General features: G+C 51.5%; 6 protein-coding genes across 6 annotated transcripts; 3 read left to right on the top strand and 3 right to left on the bottom strand.

The window, feature by feature from the left end:
• Window positions 1-1,063: 1,063 nt before the first annotated feature.
• On the bottom strand, window positions 1,064-3,417 carry BU24DRAFT_274034 (uncharacterized protein). Its single transcript, XM_033522618.1, has 2 exons — window positions 2,770-3,417; window positions 1,064-2,714 (listed from the first exon to the last, which is right to left on the bottom strand). The coding sequence occupies exons 1-2, from the start codon at window positions 3,092-3,094 to the stop codon at window positions 1,279-1,281; spliced, it is 1,761 nt and encodes a 586-aa protein (XP_033380627.1). The 5' UTR covers window positions 3,095-3,417; the 3' UTR covers window positions 1,064-1,278.
• Window positions 3,418-4,534: 1,117 nt separating this feature from the next.
• BU24DRAFT_412797 (uncharacterized protein) lies at window positions 4,535-5,898 on the top strand (the record flags this gene model as incomplete). The annotated part of the gene is made up of 5 exons (XM_033526128.1): window positions 4,535-4,592; window positions 4,665-4,771; window positions 4,864-5,036; window positions 5,085-5,484; window positions 5,536-5,898. 5 exons carry the CDS (start codon window positions 4,535-4,537, stop codon window positions 5,896-5,898), a joined length of 1,101 nt encoding a protein of 366 aa, XP_033380626.1.
• A 554-nt stretch (window positions 5,899-6,452) lies between these two features.
• Window positions 6,453-8,062, top strand: BU24DRAFT_485699 (formamidase FmdS; the record flags this gene model as incomplete). The annotated part of the gene is made up of 5 exons (XM_033533394.1): window positions 6,453-6,531; window positions 6,647-6,935; window positions 7,022-7,416; window positions 7,482-7,751; window positions 7,838-8,062. The coding sequence occupies 5 exons, from the start codon at window positions 6,453-6,455 to the stop codon at window positions 8,026-8,028; spliced, it is 1,224 nt and encodes a 407-aa protein (XP_033380625.1). The 3' UTR covers window positions 8,029-8,062.
• Window positions 8,063-8,198: 136 nt separating this feature from the next.
• BU24DRAFT_453713 (Dihydroorotase) lies at window positions 8,199-9,748 on the bottom strand (the record flags this gene model as incomplete). The annotated part of the gene is made up of 3 exons (XM_033531281.1): window positions 9,536-9,748; window positions 9,047-9,238; window positions 8,199-8,978 (listed from the first exon to the last, which is right to left on the bottom strand). The coding sequence occupies exons 1-3, from the start codon at window positions 9,671-9,673 to the stop codon at window positions 8,199-8,201; spliced, it is 1,110 nt and encodes a 369-aa protein (XP_033380624.1). The 5' UTR covers window positions 9,674-9,748.
• Window positions 9,749-10,041: 293 nt separating this feature from the next.
• Window positions 10,042-13,341, bottom strand: BU24DRAFT_397293 (S-adenosyl-L-methionine-dependent methyltransferase; the record flags this gene model as incomplete). The annotated part of the gene is made up of 1 exon (XM_033525342.1): window positions 10,042-13,341. The coding sequence occupies exon 1, from the start codon at window positions 13,324-13,326 to the stop codon at window positions 10,042-10,044; it is 3,285 nt and encodes a 1,094-aa protein (XP_033380623.1). The 5' UTR covers window positions 13,327-13,341.
• Window positions 13,342-14,562: 1,221 nt separating this feature from the next.
• On the top strand, window positions 14,563-15,120 carry BU24DRAFT_465839 (uncharacterized protein; the record flags this gene model as incomplete). Its single annotated transcript, XM_033532311.1, has 1 exon — window positions 14,563-15,120. One exon carries the CDS (start codon window positions 14,563-14,565, stop codon window positions 15,118-15,120), a length of 558 nt encoding a protein of 185 aa, XP_033380622.1.
• Between the last annotated feature and the right edge of the window lie 1,594 nt (window positions 15,121-16,714).

The following is a 16,714-nucleotide window of genomic DNA, read 5'->3' as shown; positions in this document are numbered from 1 at the left end:
TGTGAGCATTGGTTTTGCAAAAAGGACTCGAGTACTCGAGCATTTACATTGTTTTTTTTTTGTTCTCAGCGATGGATTAATTGTTGTGAGGAGCGTCGTACGGTGGGCTTGTTTCCTCGAACCATCATCATCGCTGCTTCGCCCCGCGAGAACGCAGAAGAAAATCTAGAGTACTCCGTACATATTTCCTGTTTCCCAACTTCCTACAATTCAAACTCGAACTTGTCATGTTAGATGACGTGTTTCCCTCTTCCCACACCCTACTTCCCACTTCCTGCGTCCCAACTCTAGCCACAGTGTATAGTCTACAAGTATGGTCTCTTTCCCGTCTAGCTTCTTCGCTTGCCTTTGGGGCTCTGGAACCCTTTCCCCTTTCCCTTTTCCCATTTTTCGCTTCGGCTTGCCTTGGGTTGTTGGGCTATATCACCACCACCACTCCACTCCACCATTATGTCGTTACCACCGCCGGAGCGACTGACCTAGACACTAGACACTAGACACTAAACACTAACGACTCCCGTCTACCCGGGCGGCGGCGGCGGCGGTGGTGGTAGGTAGTAGTGTTAGGGCTGAGGAAGCGTAGTCCGTCCACTGCTTTCTCCTGTTAGATGCCTACCTAGGTATTTCAACGCACGACTCCTGGTCTCAGACCGTGAGGTCGAGGGTCATTTGCTGGGTTTGATGTCGTAAGAAAGTATGGAGTACTGGGGTGTGTGTGGTCATGCTAAGCTGGTGGGTTTTTGGTATGGATGTGGGGAGGTAGCTGAGAACCTTGGGGACGATGTGGATGGAGGTTACTTGGAAGCTTGAATACCGGTCGTGGTCGGGCACGCCGATTTCAGCTATCATGACTACCACCACCCCAACCGTTCATCACACGCTTACGCTGCGGAGAACAAGCTGAAGGCCGTTGAAGAGAACGGTCAACCACACCACACCACACCACACCACACTTGATAATAAAGTCACAATCGCTAAAAGTTGATTTCAGTTTTGCCCTAGATAGTATATGTACAAAACATCAAATAGTAAGATAGTACGTAGTATGCGTCGCTGACTGCTGCCGTGAAAGAACCATAATCCGTTAAAACCGACCGACCGAGTGGAACCTGCCCCCTCTGGACCGTAATCATGCAAATTACAAAAAACGTGTTGTCTTGGTATCATCGTCGATAAGCTGTGCTGGCTGGCTTCAAAAGTTATCAATCCATGAAGAAGCAGGAGAAGAAAAAAGAGAACAAATCATGCGTGTTTCGTTCGTTGGTCCCGTTGGTCCCGTTAGTCGACCTCGCCCATGTGCCTTCGCCGTCGGACGCCCTCGAGGTTATCCAGAGGAATGCCGAAGTCGTCCTCGTCCCACTCGCTTTCCTCGCTCGACTCCCACGATCCGGGGAACTTCTTCTGGCCCGAAGCTCGGATCTTGTAGGTGTTGAAGCCGAAGTTGGATATCTTGGATGCAATTCGCAACATGAGCAACACCAGATGTGCTGGTGGTCCGAGGATCAATTCGCAGGTCCTGCGCATCAGTTCCGAGGTGAGCCTCTTCGTGGGGTGGCGGAGGGAGGGTCGGAACAAATTCTGGGGGTGGGGCATGGGAGAGAAAGCTCGCCTCTGAGTCGCTCCAGTGAGCTTCCTCATGCGGATAGCACTCGGAGGAGTAAGCACATCCATTTGTGCCGGCTCTACGCTGTCCTCGTCCGAGTCGCTAACAAGGGGAGGGGTTGACGGCGGTGACGACAGGAGACCACCAGGAGAAGGAGAGAGGCCTGGGTAAACATTCATGACAGGCGTGCAGGGAGAAGGTAATGCTGGCTCGGAAGACTGTGCACGAATGGTGAGTGCCGATACCTGGCGTCGATGACGGCCTCTTCCTCTCTGAAAGCCCTCCGAATCGGGATCTTCAGCCCATGGATTGATCAAGTCGGTTTCAGCATCCACATAGGGAGGCGAAGGTGTTTCCTGGCCAGGTGACTCGATCGAATGGAAGGAATCCTTGCTGGACATCATGCTGAGGTTGCCAAAGGATTTGCTGAACCTGCTAACGTATTCCTGAACATTAGACCCACCAATCTCGTCTGGCGACGACTCTGGCTCTGCCGGCCCTACAGGTGGCCAGGAGATCTTTCCAAGTCCCGATGGTGTACGCAGTCCTCGGAGAGTGAATGCACGCAATCCCTGGAACGTAAGGGCTCGTTCACGGACAGAAGGTGAATGCATGGGTTCCGATTTTGGCGATTCTATCATCTCTGGCACCTCCTCAGGAGGAGCACGTCTCACTCGAGGACGTGTAGAAGGACTAGCACCAGAGTCCGAGGGTGTGGTCGGCCTCGGGCCATCTTCCGGGACCCAGGTCTTGTCGAATAGCCACTTCTTTGCCCTCTCTGGCGCTTTCCTATGCAGTCGTGATTGGGGTGTCTTTGGCTGTTCCTCAGCCTCTATCTCCTCTTCGTATCCCCGTCTGAACGGGCAGGGCGTCTTCTCATACTGGAGCACCTGGCTGAGCACTGACTTGAACTCTTCCGCCTTTTCCCTATCCTCCTCGGTCTCGCATGGCAGCTCGATGCGATAGTAAGATTCCATGCGGACCCTGAGTACGAAAGTCGAGTCTGCATCGACGCACCAGCATTGCGACTTGGGAAAGATGGTATGGAGCAGATTGCCAGAGTTGAGGAACGAGACGTTTGAGGACGTCACGCGATAGATCTGCAATACGCCTAGAGAACAGGGTTAACACGCGTGGACACGTGGACCGGACGAGGAAAGACTGACCAACTGCAAGGGTACGTTCGGTGATGGTGGTCCAGGGAAGAGGTTCGGTCTTAATGGCAGCATTGCGCCGGCGTGACGGCGATACGGCGAGCCGACCGGACGAGGCTGTGAAGGAGATGATTTTGGCCGAGGCGCTGGTGAAGAGCGTTTCTATGCCATCAGCGACATTGCTGGAGGTCGAGTGGGAGTGGCTATGGCTGGGTGCGGTGGTTGGTCGTGAAGAGTTGGTATATGAGCGGCGAAGGTTTGGGTTGGAGCGGGTGGCTAGAGGCGGTGTATGCGGATGTTCTGGTGATGTCGCGGGCGCGGGCGCGGGCGACGACATGGCGGTGGGGTCCTCAGACCATTGCTGTCGAGAGGGTACAGAGGTGCGGACGACGTGCGCAGGCGTAGGTGTCGTCTTTATTATTACAGTAGAAAGGAGGAGAGGAAGAAGAAGAAGAGAGGGAGGAGAAGAAGTGGTGGAGGAAGAGGAGGAAAAGCGAGTTCGAGGTGGAGACTTGATGGAGCGGTCAGTCGCGATGTGACTGGACCATACGAGCGAGGCACCTTAAGTTTCTATCGAGTTCTTGTATGGCCCCTCCCCTCCCTGGGCCTCCCACCACTCAAGTTACCACCTACCACCTCCCCCAGCCATGTCCGTTGCCCTTGCCGAGGACAAACGAGTTTCACATCCGAACAGAGAACGGACGTAAAAAGGGAGAATGGTGGAACATGATTACAAGAGCTGCCTGAGCCATTTCCATACTATTATCAGTCCATCGAACCATTAACCCGTAAAACACTCGACGCAGAATCTGTTTCCTTTTCGTTTCCTCCCGGTGGCGCTGTGACAGCACCAGAAGGGAGGGAACAGTACAGAGTATTATCTGCAGTGACTCGAACAGCAAACAAAAGCGTCAGGTTAATATCAAAAACAGAGACAGACATGACACGCGAGGGTAAACAGTAACTCTCACGAGCTCACGTGTGCTACTGTCTACTGAGCTGGCCTTTTGGAGGGCATAGAAGAAGAGAATAGGCATTCACCTCTAACTTGTTACTTCGTAGGTACGCGTACCTAAGACTTGTACGGTATCTACCTGCACCGTAAAGGAAAGGCTGGTAGAAAGGAGCAGTTTTCACGATTGCATGATTGGACGTCTTATTGCCAGCACTTATTGACACTACAGTGTACGGGGAAAAGCAGCGGAAAGGACCACGGATGGGGGATGGTACCAATGGGTAAATCCGCATCTAAGAACAACTACAACGAACTACGACGGTTAGGTGGCACAGTGGGTACCTTTCACCTTTGCTTAACAATACCGAGTTGGCCATGCCAGTAGTTGATAGTTACACTTAGGGATGGAGTAAAGTTATCATCTTCTTAACAATCTCGATGACCGTCTGCTGTAATTCTTATGGGTGGCCAGGACAGTGATAACTACTCTGTGTAACTGTGTATGTTCATGATGGATTGGATGGGACGCTTTGGCACGGCCCGGATGTCGGAAGGGAAGGAAAGGGCGATGGGGGGGCAGGGTCAAGGGAGGATAGGAAGGAACGCGCGGGAGAGAGTCTCGGCCTTCTAACGACGTCATTGGCTATCATCGTCCTCATACGCATTCTCCATCTACACACAGCTTCACACCTCATTTTCTCATCTCCTACACTCACGCATTCACTCGTCAACATCGTCCGCCACAGGACTGTGTGCGCTTAGCACTCCACCATCTTCGCTTTGCCATAATTGTATTTCAAACTCAACTTCATTTCTACGACCATGTCCAATTTCGGCGCCAATGCAATTCTTCGAGGGGCACAGCTTACCCTCGTGGGTGGTATGTAACCACTCAAATATGCTATGCCATACTCCCCTACTGTAGAAATATATCTTGACGTACAATATTCAGTGCACCGAGCCCTCCAGAACCCTGCCCTCTTCACCTCCGATCACTACCGCCAGGCAGCTATAGCTGTTGCCGCAGGCATCCTCATCCGTCTCGTTGTCGCCATTCCCGTATGTGCCTCGATAAGCTCTCCTGCTAGCTCAATCACCGGAGAGCAGCAGCGATAGTGCAACCGATATAACACAAGCTAACCGGTGCATAGATCATCGGTGTAAGAGTTTTACTATGGTTCCTTTCGCTGGTCATCAACATGGACCACGCCCAATGGGATGACGATGTCGTGAGCGGCCTCCATTTCCTCGAGCATACTGTCCTCCAGGTCCCTTTCTTCCTGATGACACTGATGCGCTACATCACCCCAACTCTTGACAAAATGTGAGGAGCACCGCAAAACAAGCCCCTATCCAAACTCACAGTTGATAGGTTCATGGATTCCCTCCAATGGGTGGATACTACCTACGTCAAGAAGCACGCTTCCGAGAACCCGCACAACCTACGCGCACTATACTACCCAAATCTACACATGTACGATTCGCACGCCCCCAAGGAACCAAAGGACAAAAAGGATATCAAGAAAACCATTATGATCTTCCTAGTCAAGTACGGGCGGAAAGCCGGCATCTCTCTAGCCGTCCTTGCTTTATCATACATTCCCTACGTTGGTCGTTTCGTACTCCCTGCAGCCAGTTTCTACACATTTCAAGGAGCAGTTGGACAGCAACCAGCACTCCTCATCTTCGGAACGTCTTTGGTCTTGCCCAAGAAGTATCTGGTAACCTTCCTACAAGCTTACTTCTCTTCCCGCACCCTCATGCGTGAGCTCGTAAGTTCTCCTGTACAAATCTGCATTCAACGGCTTCTAACTGTCTGCTAGCTGGAACCATACTTCGCGCGCGTCAGATACTCGAAAGAACAGAAGAAAAAGTGGTTCAAAGACCGAGCAGGCGTTCTCTTCGGTTTCGGTCTGGGATTCTACGTCTTCGTCAAGATCCCTCTCGTCGGTGTCCTCATCTACGGGTTGGCAGAGGCTTCTACGGCCTATCTGATTACGAAAGTAACGGAGCCCCCGCCTCCTCCCTCTGAGGTTGAGGCCTTCAAGGCCGAGGACGTGAGATGGAAAAACAAGCACGAATTCCTGAGCTTGCCATGGGAGAAGCTCGACGCATACAATGTCGCAATGCATGAACCGGTCAAACAATCTGAAGTTCGACAAACTCCTCGAAAGCAATTCAGCTGAAGTCCCTACCTGCACGTAGGCAATTCTTGGATGCACAGGGTTGCTATAGCACACGCCTAGACCAAAGTCAGGATTGAATCATATCCGCCAATGGATCGATTCTTTGACAAAGAATAATATCCAAGGAGCATCGAATGCCAACACCAAGAACGCGTAAACGGAACTACACGCGCATCGGCTGCATCATGAGGGTACAGTTAAGGATAGGATGAATCTACCCCGCAGTGGGGCTAAGCCATACCCTTGGGAGCTATGGTGAACCACCCGATGCTGAATAGCTCCCGGTACGTAACAGCAGCTTGTAGCTATCTCTTTGCGCTTATCAACTGCCCTGATCATCTCCTTTTCTCGGAAGCTATCTCTGGGTGGTAGGACTATGTCACTATCTGCTCCTGGTGACATCCATTTCCCCGCTGAGGGGTCATATTTAGAGGAGCCATTTCCGGCTCTGCAATCTCGAAGCAATATACTGCTTTTATATTACTCTCTTTAGCTCCGTGAGGATCAATTCGTCTACAGCAACTTTTCAACGTGATTAACATCAACCCGTCATAATGGGCAAACAAGAGATTCGTTACGCTGCCAAAGTGTCTTTAGACAAGCCTGCTGCTGAGCAAGAATGTCTTCATGCAAGTCAATTTCTACACATAATTAAGATCAGAGCTAATCTTTCATAGAATCGCTGGCATCCTGACGGTAAAAACCAGCCTGTCGCCTTGATACTTCCCAATCGCTGACCATGGTACAGTTCCTTCGTATGGTACTATCAAGAACAACGAAGTCGTAAAGATTGAATGTGTGGACTGGACTGGAGGTCAGATCGGCAACAATGATTCTGCAGATGATGTTCGGGACGTCGACCTAACAAAGATCCACTACCTCACGGGCCCATTCGACATCGAGACGGCGGAGCCAGGAGACATCCTCATCGTCGAGATCCAAGATGTCCAGCCACTGCAAGACCAACCTTGGGGATTCACAGGAATTTTCTCAAAAGACAACGGAGGAGGTTTCCTCGACGAGATCTACCCTAAGCCGTAAGACTGCCTTCTCTCTCACCCCAAGGTATTACAATACAAGATCTGGCCAAACGCGACTGACACGAGTGCCTCTCATAACACAGAGCCAAAGCTATCTGGGACTTCGAAGGCGTATTTTGTTCCTCACGTCACATCCCCGGCGTTCGATTTGCCGGTCTCATCCATCCCGGCATCCTAGGCTGTGCACCATCCCCTGAAGTTCTTTCCACCTGGAACAAACGCGAGGCCGAGCTTATCAGCACACACTCGCATCTTGACCGCGTCGTCGCCCAGCCTCCGAACCCACAGAATGTGCATGCAGGGTTAGCACCAGAGGACATCAAGAAGAAGGTGGGCGAGGAGGGTGCACGTACCATCCCTGGTCGTCCTGAGCACGGCGGCAATTGTGATATCAAAAATCTATCCCGTGGGAGCAAAGTGTACCTGCCTGTGCATGTTAAGGGTGCTAAGTTCAGTGTTGGAGATTTGCACTTCTCTCGTGAGTTTACCTCGATCATCTTTACTAAGTTCAGATGGCTAATTCTTCGTCTGAACTGCTTATAGAGGGTGATGGCGAAATATCATTTTGCGGCGCCATCGAAATGGCAGGCGTTATTACCATTAAGTTCACGGTCATGAAGGGCGGAATGGAACAACTCGGCATGAAATCGCCTATCTACATCCCAGGCCCCGTACAACCACAGTTCGGCCCAGGAAGGTACATCTACTTCGAGGGGTTTTCCGTCGATGAAAATGGCAAACAACACTACCTCGATGCTACTGTTGCGTATCGACAGAACTGCCTGCGTGTCATTGAGTATCTGCGACGATTCGGTAAGGCATCCACGTCCTACGTACCTGTACCGAACATAGAAAGAAACAATGTGGGAAATCAGAACGATGCTGACGAATGATAACAGGATACAGCGATTATCAGATCTACCTCCTGCTCAGTTGCGCGCCGATCGAAGGCCACATCGCAGGTATCGTGGACATTCCAAACGTGTGTACCACCATAGGTCTGCCGGTGGATATCTTCGACTTCGACATCATGCCCCATGTCAAGCCCGAGAAGAAGGACATGGGCTCTTGCGCCTACGCGAGTAGTTAAGTTCGGCGTGAGGTCTTTGCCTTGTGCTTTTGATGGAGAAATGTCTCCTTCGATTCTTGCTTTCTAGTTCACACATGACATGGTGGAATTGCTTGTAACATGAGCGAGAAATTTGGTATTTTTGTTTTGTACAAACCAGTAAACAGACCACAACGATGAACAAGTCGTCTCTACTTCCACTCCACCCCCCAAGTGCTCTCCCCCCTCCTAAACGGCACAACCTCAACACCAACCCCATCCTTCCTCAACACATCCACCACCTTCGCACCCCCCCTCCTCAACACAACCCTCTCCCCCCTCTTCTCCTCAACCCCATAAAACCTCCTCCCCCAGCCCCCAAAAAACCCCTCCAACACCTCCTGCGTGACCTCCCCCTCCCCAAACACCCCCCTCTTCACACCCACCTCGAGCGCATCAAGCACATACGCCACCGCATTCCCCTGCGTAAACACCCCCGCCGCCACCTTATCCTCCCCCCTCTTCTTCCCCCTATCATGCGGCGCGCTATCCGTCCCCAGAAAGAACCGCCCCCCGCTCCCCACAACCGCCTTCAACAACGCATCCCGATCCTCCGGCGTCTTCGCCACCGGCTTGCAGAAGCAAAACGGATCCCCCGCCCAGTCGTCAACCACGAGGCTCAAGTGGTGCGCGGTGATGGTGCCCGCGACGCTGGGGCCGCATGCTCGCACCGCGGCGAGTGCGGCGGCGGTGCTACAGTGCTCGAGGATGATGCGGAGGTTAGGGAACTTTTGGTGGAGGGATAGGAGGGTGGGGAGGAAGGCGGGCTCGGCGTTGAGGATCGTCACCGCTGGGGTAGAGGTGGAGGAGGCGGAGGAGAGGGGAGGGGTGGAGGGCACTTCGCCGTGCAGGTTTAGGATCATGTTTTGCGCTTCCATTTCTGCGAATACCGGGTAGAAGGGCTCGTAGGAGAGGACGCCGGAGGAGGAGTTCTGTGCGGGCGTTGGTGTTAGCGGTGAGGTTGGGGTTTGGGATGGAAGGGAGGGGAGGGGGGATTTACGGTGGTGACGCCGGCGGGATACGACTTCACGCCCGTGATGCCGGCCTTCTTGGCCTCGCGGATGACTTCTGGAGTGATGGACTCGTGCAGGTAGAGCGACATGAGGTAATCGACGTTCGGCTCGATGGCGCGTAGGCGGTCGCGGTAGGCGAGGCATTGCTGGACGGTCGTGATGGGTGGGACGAGGTTGGGCTGTGTTGGGGGTGGAGGTGTTAGCGGGTTGAGGTCTTTTGCGTTTGCGTATTGCATTTGCGATTGCATTTGAGGGGTTGTGATTTGGGGGAAGATGGTGAAGACAATTGGACTTCTTCCTTGCTCTTTTAAAAGTGAAGAAAAGAAATGGTGTAGAAGGAAAGCAAGTGCAAGTATATCTTCCTCTCCATGTCCATTTCAAGAGGAAGTACACAGTGCAGTCTCAATTGCTCAATCAACATTCAAATCTCTCTATTTCAAAACGACCCAAGATATCAATCCCTTTCTCTTACTCACCATGACATAGACCTGGTTCACGCCGCCCTGGCGGATCGTAGGCGTGACGAGCTGCGACATCTCGCCGTCGCGCAAGTGCACATGCGCATCGAAGGCCGCTGGCAGCTCGATCTGCTCGAGCTTTGTAAAAGAGGCCATTGTGAATATATGGGCTTCCGTCGCCGCTGATCCCCGGGTGTAAATGGAGTTTCAATGGGGGTTGTAGTGTCGTTGTCGCAGCGTGGGGTAGTTTGATAGCGGAATTGTTTTTTTAGTTTAACTTTGGAGGGGAAAGGTGGGGGACTATACCTAATGCGGTAATTTGATATCATTGGAGATCAACGTCATGTCAAGGAAGATATATATAAATGTGAAAACGAAAGTAAGGTTTTTGATTGGTGAGAATGATGGTCTCTCAAAATGATAATGCTATCTACTTTCCAATGCAATGATGATAAACTGAACCACCCCACAACGCCGTTCTATATCCAATGCTTCTCTGTTCATATAAAAATAAAAATAAATGATTACTCCGAATCCCCGTCCCAACGCCTTTTCTCTGCCATTGATCTTGGCAGGAATTTGACCTTCATTCCGGAGTGTCTTGTTCTCCGGAGGCCGGGCGCCGCGGTAGCCTGCTGTTGGCTACCGGTTGGTTTTTGCCTCTTTGCAGAGGACTTTTCAGTCGTGCTTTTTGGGGACGACAGTTCGTCGTCGCCCCCCCGGGCGCGCTTCTTCGAATGATGCTGAGGAGGCTGCGCCAGCGCGGCCCCCTCCAGATCCTTCTCGACGGCCTCTCGCAAAACCAGGCCATTGGCAACCGCCACATGGCGGTCGACGGCATTGCCGATTATGCCCCATTGTTGGCTCAACGAGCCGATGAGGACCTCGTGGTCCGGGATTCCTTGGGCCATCCGGCCCTCCTGGATGCTGAGGATCCGATCCTCCTTGTAGTGCAGCACTTGGCCGCAGTGGGCGTCCGCCGGGTTGACGTTCGTCGTCACGGTGGGGAAGGTGCCAGCTTCCACCACCCGCTTGAACGACTTGCCCGGGTTCTTCTTGCCTTTCTGCAGGCGTTTGGGAATCAAACCCTGCTCGAAGGCCTCCACGTATCCCTGTCCAGCAGGGAGGAGGGGGATCCGGCCGATCAGTTGTCGGTCCAGTTCGTTTGCGACCCTGACCACTCGGTGGTCAGGGAAGGGGATGCAGGCCTGGACGCTGCCGGTTCCGAGAGGCGGGAGGTGGCCTGTGGCCTGGCCGATGGTGGTGAATGGGAAGGGAGTCACCGGATCCTGCCGGCTGGAGAAGTTCTCTCCAATCTCGGTCTGTCCGATGCTCCTGGGTCGGAAATTGCGGTACTTGTGAGTTTGTGAAGGCCTCTCCGCCAGCGTGAGGCCTGGTGCCGCAATCGATATAAAAAGGCGCGCCCGAGACTGGGCGCTGCCACAGGTTTCTGAATCGACAATGCCAAACCAGACCTGGTATCCAAGTCCTACAAGGCAAGCGACAACCTGGGAAAAGACCTTCTCTTGCTCGAACCCCTTTCTTTTGGCCGACATGCTGACGACGTTCTCCATGAGGCCACGTTCTGGGCGATAGGTATCGACGAAGCTCAGCCATGTGGTGACATGTGATGCATGGCCGACGGATTTGTTGCTCTCAAAATCAGGTTGCAACAGCGAGAATCCGGGACAAGGACTTCCGGCAGCAATGTACTGGACGTCTCCGATGCGAGCAATGTCTTTAACTTCTTTTCCAGATAGTCTCGCCTTGAGGTAGTCGTCGACTGATCCATAGTAGAAGTTATGATTTTCAGGGACATCTGCGTTGGCTCGATGCGTGTGGATGGCTTCTTGTGCGAGATCCACAGCAGTTTTGAACTTCACGGCGCCACCCTCTTCCAGGCCTCTGTCCAGATTACCTCCTCCAGAGAAGAGACTCATTCCTCTCAGTGGTACCGGCAGTTTGTCAGGATTCATGCCTTGGTTGAATGGTCCTGGTTGGCGGGTGGTGTACTCCAGTCGTCCGTTCTTGGTGATTCTCGAGGATACGAACCAGTAGTCGCCTTGACCTTGCTTGCTGTATGGACTAGGAACGCGGTTGTTGAGGACTTCGTCGTGATGGAAGTACCTGATATGGCATTTGCGGACAATACGACTCATGGATACTGTGTCCAGTTCTTCTGTCCAAGCCAGTTCATTGGGCGCCGCCTTTGCAAGATCTCTCGCGGAGGTGCTAGTCATGCCACGGCAATCGCGATTAACGCGGAGTAGCTTTCGTGTCATTACGTCGTCGAAGTCTTCATTGATCTGTTCGATCACGACTGGCTCTAATGTCGGCTGCTCTTCATGTTTACCTCCTTTTGCTTTTGGAAGAATGTAAACGCAGTCTCCGACTTTGTATGATGGCTGTCCAGTGTTCCTATCAGGAGCGTAATGGCAGCAATATCGTTCTTTCTCTTTGAGTGTGACCCATGAATGTGATCCCTCTGCAACATTGACCTTTTGGCGGACAATGTAATCGGCATCCGTGTTCAAAGAATCTGGGTTCCAGGCGACTGTGCATTTCCGGAGGACCTCACTAACAAGAAGGCTTTCGCAGTCGCAGTTGCAATGGTCGGAGAAGAAGAGTTCTTTCTTGACTAGGTATGTCATGTCTGATATGACGGTGTTGCTTGGTTCGTACAGCCAGATCACATCCAGCTTGGCGTCGCCGTTCTTCAATGGTTTGATACCTTGAACATAAGCAGCCCACCCCTGGCCAGCAGAGGACCAGCGAGTCTCGTCGTCCGGTTGAACTTCAACCACATCGCCAACGTTGATACTATCTCTTGAAACTGGTCCTGATGATGTGGTCCGAGAACGGGTTTTCTTCGACTCTTCTTGATCTTCTGGGAATCCTAAGGCTAGTTTCCGTTCGTCGGTCTGGGATTGTACTTTCTCGTCTGGCTGCATCTTCTCGAGTCGCTTCCCAAAGTACATCTTCTTGAAGTGATCATAGACGAAAGGCGTGGCGATCGTCTTGTTGCAGACAACGGGTTGTGCGGGGATGGCTTCTCGCTCGCCTCTCAAGCACTCAGACCAGACTGGATGTCTCAGTAAAGATTTTGAAGTTGGCTGGCCGATGCACTGGTTCCTCAAAAAGTCGACGTAGGTGTTGATGTCGGAGCGGAAGTCGGTCCTGTCGCCGCATGTTGCCAACCACGTCGTGAACTCTGGGTCATTGCCGAATTTCTGTTGTAACCATTCGTGGAAGTCATCTCGGAAGTGGGAGAGGGTGACGGAGGAGGATGGTTGCACTTCCATGTAATCGATGGTGTGTTTTGCGAAAGTGGCGATCCAAAGGAAGGCTTCTTGATAGAGTCTGTAATGTTCGCAAGGAGCCTTCAGCTCGTACCAGATATCGAACTCTCTGTCTCGACCAGCGAGACGGGACTGAATGTAGATCTTAGTGCTGGCGTCGTCGCCATAGCCTTCGATCGATGTATGAACGATGTCGACAAGCTCCACATAATGTTGGGTTCGTCCAATGGACAGGATGCCGTTGAAGTTGAGCTTGCTGGCTTTGACGCTGTGAAGATGCAATGAGGTGAGCTCGTACGGGAACTTGGCTTTGTGTGGAGGGTGGTAGATTTCAAAATCGTGGAGTTTGACGATCATGACCTCTTTTCCAGCAGATGAGGGCCAGCTCGTCTGCTTTCCGGCTTTCAACCACGCTTTCTTCAGGCTTCTGATTGCCTTGTCTTCCTCCGTTATGGGATGCGGTGGAGTCCAATTCGCGGCGCGGTTTCTGGCGTAATCTGAAGGCGACATGTTTGCGGTGGAGGTGAGGTGGTAAAGTTGGATTGGTCAAGATTGAGTTCAAGAATGTTCAAGGATTTGAGGTATGCGCGAGGTTAAGGATGAGATGGAGGAGGTTCAATCCGTGGAACTATATTCATGGTCAAGGCCGGCCTGGCTTGCGAAGAGGTACAGTGAGCGACAATACGGCTACAGTCTGTCTCGACTACAATAAGAAATCCTCGCCGAACCATAACAGGGGTTGAAAGACAATAGCAGTGTTTCAGGATGTGGAGTGAAGGGTGGAAAATGCTGGCGCAAAGTGAAAGATAGTATGGAGTGAGGTCTCAATGGAACAGTGGCGAAGGACGGTGAACCCTCCACGCAAACTGGGGTGAAGAAGGTGGAGTGCAGGCTTGACAAACCCGGCTCGCTCGTTGCTAGCAAGATTGTATTCAAGTCATTCACTTATCTCTAGTCGCAGTGATCACCAGGATTTGTGGCTGGCATTTGCGAGCGGCGGTGGGCGCCTCCGGTGAGAGACAGCTGTTGGTAGAAGCAAACGTAATTTCACCGCCATTATCTCGAAGAATTGAACAGCTCTGGGACATTGGTGATGGGAGAGATTATAGCTAGTGAGATGAAGACGGTCGGCACTGTTTGTATAAGTCAAATGTCTCGGTAGAGTATTTCGGAAGCGAGGAGGAAGTCTAAATACAGCTTGCTATTCAAAAGCTATGCAAATCAAGCAAAGAAGAGGTGCTCATCCAACAGTGATAAAAGGTGCGACATTTGAAAGCCAAACTCTTTCATTGAATCGGATTTAATAATAAAGAAACGTCGAGCGGCACTACAAACATTCAGTGTCAACACTCATGTGAGCCGTCCCCTGGGCAAAAGGGAAGAATCCCATCATCACCCTCTCCGGCAGTCTGACTGAATTCAATCGTCAGAACATAGTATGAGGTAGATACTGCCTCGTTTTAGTTACGCCGGGCAGTTTGATCGTTGTTCAACCGCCAACCCTTCCAGTAATCATGAATCGTTCGCAATGATATTGTTGGTAATGCAGATGAAAGTTCAACCTTTTGGATTTCAGTATAGCTCAGCTTCTATTTCTGAGAGTGACGACCGTTCCAAGTGTGGTCGCATGTTTTGTGCTGGAGGAAGGTTAGTCAGCAGTCGTTGCAAGCAATCACTTCAGATGTGCCTACATATAATCAAGTCAGTCACTATTTACTCCACAACAGAGGCAGAAAACACAACATCATGTCGACCACTCCCGCCCAGCCATCCGCGAAGCAAAGGTTCGAAACACTGGCAAAGAGCCAAATCTATTGGCGTAAAGTTTTGAAATCTGCGAAATCTGAGCTCAACTTGCCAAGCTCGTGCTTTCACGTTCATGCACTGCTAAACAAAACTCCATCAATTCCATGCGTCCAAAGCGTTCCTGACATAGCAGATTACACTCTCGAATTAGAAGGGTTTGCAGAATGGAATATCTCCAGCCAGTCTGGATGTAGTCTTGATTCTAGTACGAAGCAGTCCCGCTCTCAAAAGGCTGTCATTGGCATTGATGAGCCGAACTTCTGTAAACTCGGAGCAGCGCCGGCGACAAATGAACTCGATCCATGTTTTCCCGCGAACTTCCTTGCGATCCTGTCACTCGGTTGGTCTTACATCTTTTCCTCTAAACTTTGCGAGTTGCGTGGCAAGACTGCTGCCGACCGCGTCAGCTACACGGACACCAAGGCAGCAGTGCGCGAAAGAGCTAGTATGGCAACCAAGAACTCTTTGCCCGTTTACATGCCCGACGGCATATCCTAAGTTGAACTCCGTTGGTGGACTGCTATCCTCGCAACGGGTTGTGGGTGGCAGTCACTTCTCCACCGGTCAGAGGATGAGTATCACTCGCCGTGGGCATGCCACCTTGGCCCGGAGGACCGTTTTGAACTTATCGTTTCAAGCAAACATATGGACTTCGAAAGCTGCCGACCACCGAGCTCTTCTGAAGCGCTACAATACCTTGAGAGTTTTGCTGAGCGGAACAACGCCCATCACGAATTGTTGGCCGCCCTTTCTATATCTCTGTTTCTTCACCCATCCAATAGATATGGGACGCATATTGTTCTTCCGCATCCATGGAATCAATTCTTAGCTCCCTCAAAATCCCCCAGCAACATACAGAAGCCAGATCCAAGTCATATTGCACATTATATGGCGCTTAGTTGCATGCCGAACATTTTAGCATCATCAATGATAGGTTGCTTCTGGGAGCCAGGCGTGGAATGCCACCTGGCTGGAGAATGGCTCAGTACAGTGCAAAATATATTGACCTTGGAAGCAGAGGATCATCCCCAATTACTCGTCAAGATGATGGCCCTTCGAAATCCCGCTACGGCGCCAATCTGGCTCGGTGCTGCAATGACTGGAGTGATACCGAAGTTACTCGAAGTCTTTCGCGAGGACGCACCATTACTTCTGGCGGCTACGGTCTGGACCCAATCCCAGCAATCGTTCATGAATCCACAATATTGTCGAATGCCAAAGACCTACGGCAATACCCAAGAAGGATTGCGTATGTACCGCGCAGATGAGCTCCGTCTATTGTACATCACCGACGTCGATAACCGTTGTTATGCATCCCCTCCCCTAAGCCCTTGGCCGCCTTTCGGAACAGTGCAAGTCAAATCAGCTGCTTTGGCAGTACAACTCCATCTACGATGCGCACATCAATTATATTATAAACAATGGAACTGGAAGTCAGAAGATGGGGAAAATGTCATTGATCTTGGGGCCGAAGTCATCGCTAGCTGCCCCCAAGGTATCAGATTGGGGAAAAGTGTACGCCTAGCTGCATGGTTCCAATCGAAAATGTACCTATTGGAAACATTCCTACGCGGCTCTAAGACGACCGAGCAGGAGCAAGCGACATGCAGAAGTCTGTCAAGGCTCGCCACGCGTTTGATCTTTTCCTGGTCTTTAGCAGATGGGATCAAGCCGAGCGATTCCGACCTATATAAAGATCCATGGCTTGAAAATATTTTGCGGGATCGCTGAGGACGAAGATGAGATCTGGCTGTTCGGCGGAACTGCTTATAATGTAGTGAATCGGCAAACAATATCAAACGCCTCAAAGCCCGTGATAAGTAGAGGAGATCATGAATTCATTATAAGACAACAATACCGAAAGCGAACCGAAACATTATCCACTAGCATCTCCAGTCTCTCTCTCCCATGAAAATCGCCCAAGGAAAAACCAATGCAATCGATACGTTCATTAACCTGACAAACAAACCGTAGCCCGAAAAACCGTAGACCGTAAAACCATAGACCGTAAAACCATAGACCGTAAAACCATAGACCCAAAAACCGTAGACCGAAGAACCGTAAACCGAAACCCCCTCACGATAGACACAGT

This window comes from Aaosphaeria arxii, assembly GCF_010015735.1.
Source record: "Aaosphaeria arxii CBS 175.79 unplaced genomic scaffold BU24scaffold_8, whole genome shotgun sequence".
Taxonomy (NCBI): domain Eukaryota; kingdom Fungi; phylum Ascomycota; class Dothideomycetes; order Pleosporales; genus Aaosphaeria; species Aaosphaeria arxii.
This window is presented reverse-complemented; position numbering and strand designations above follow the sequence as displayed.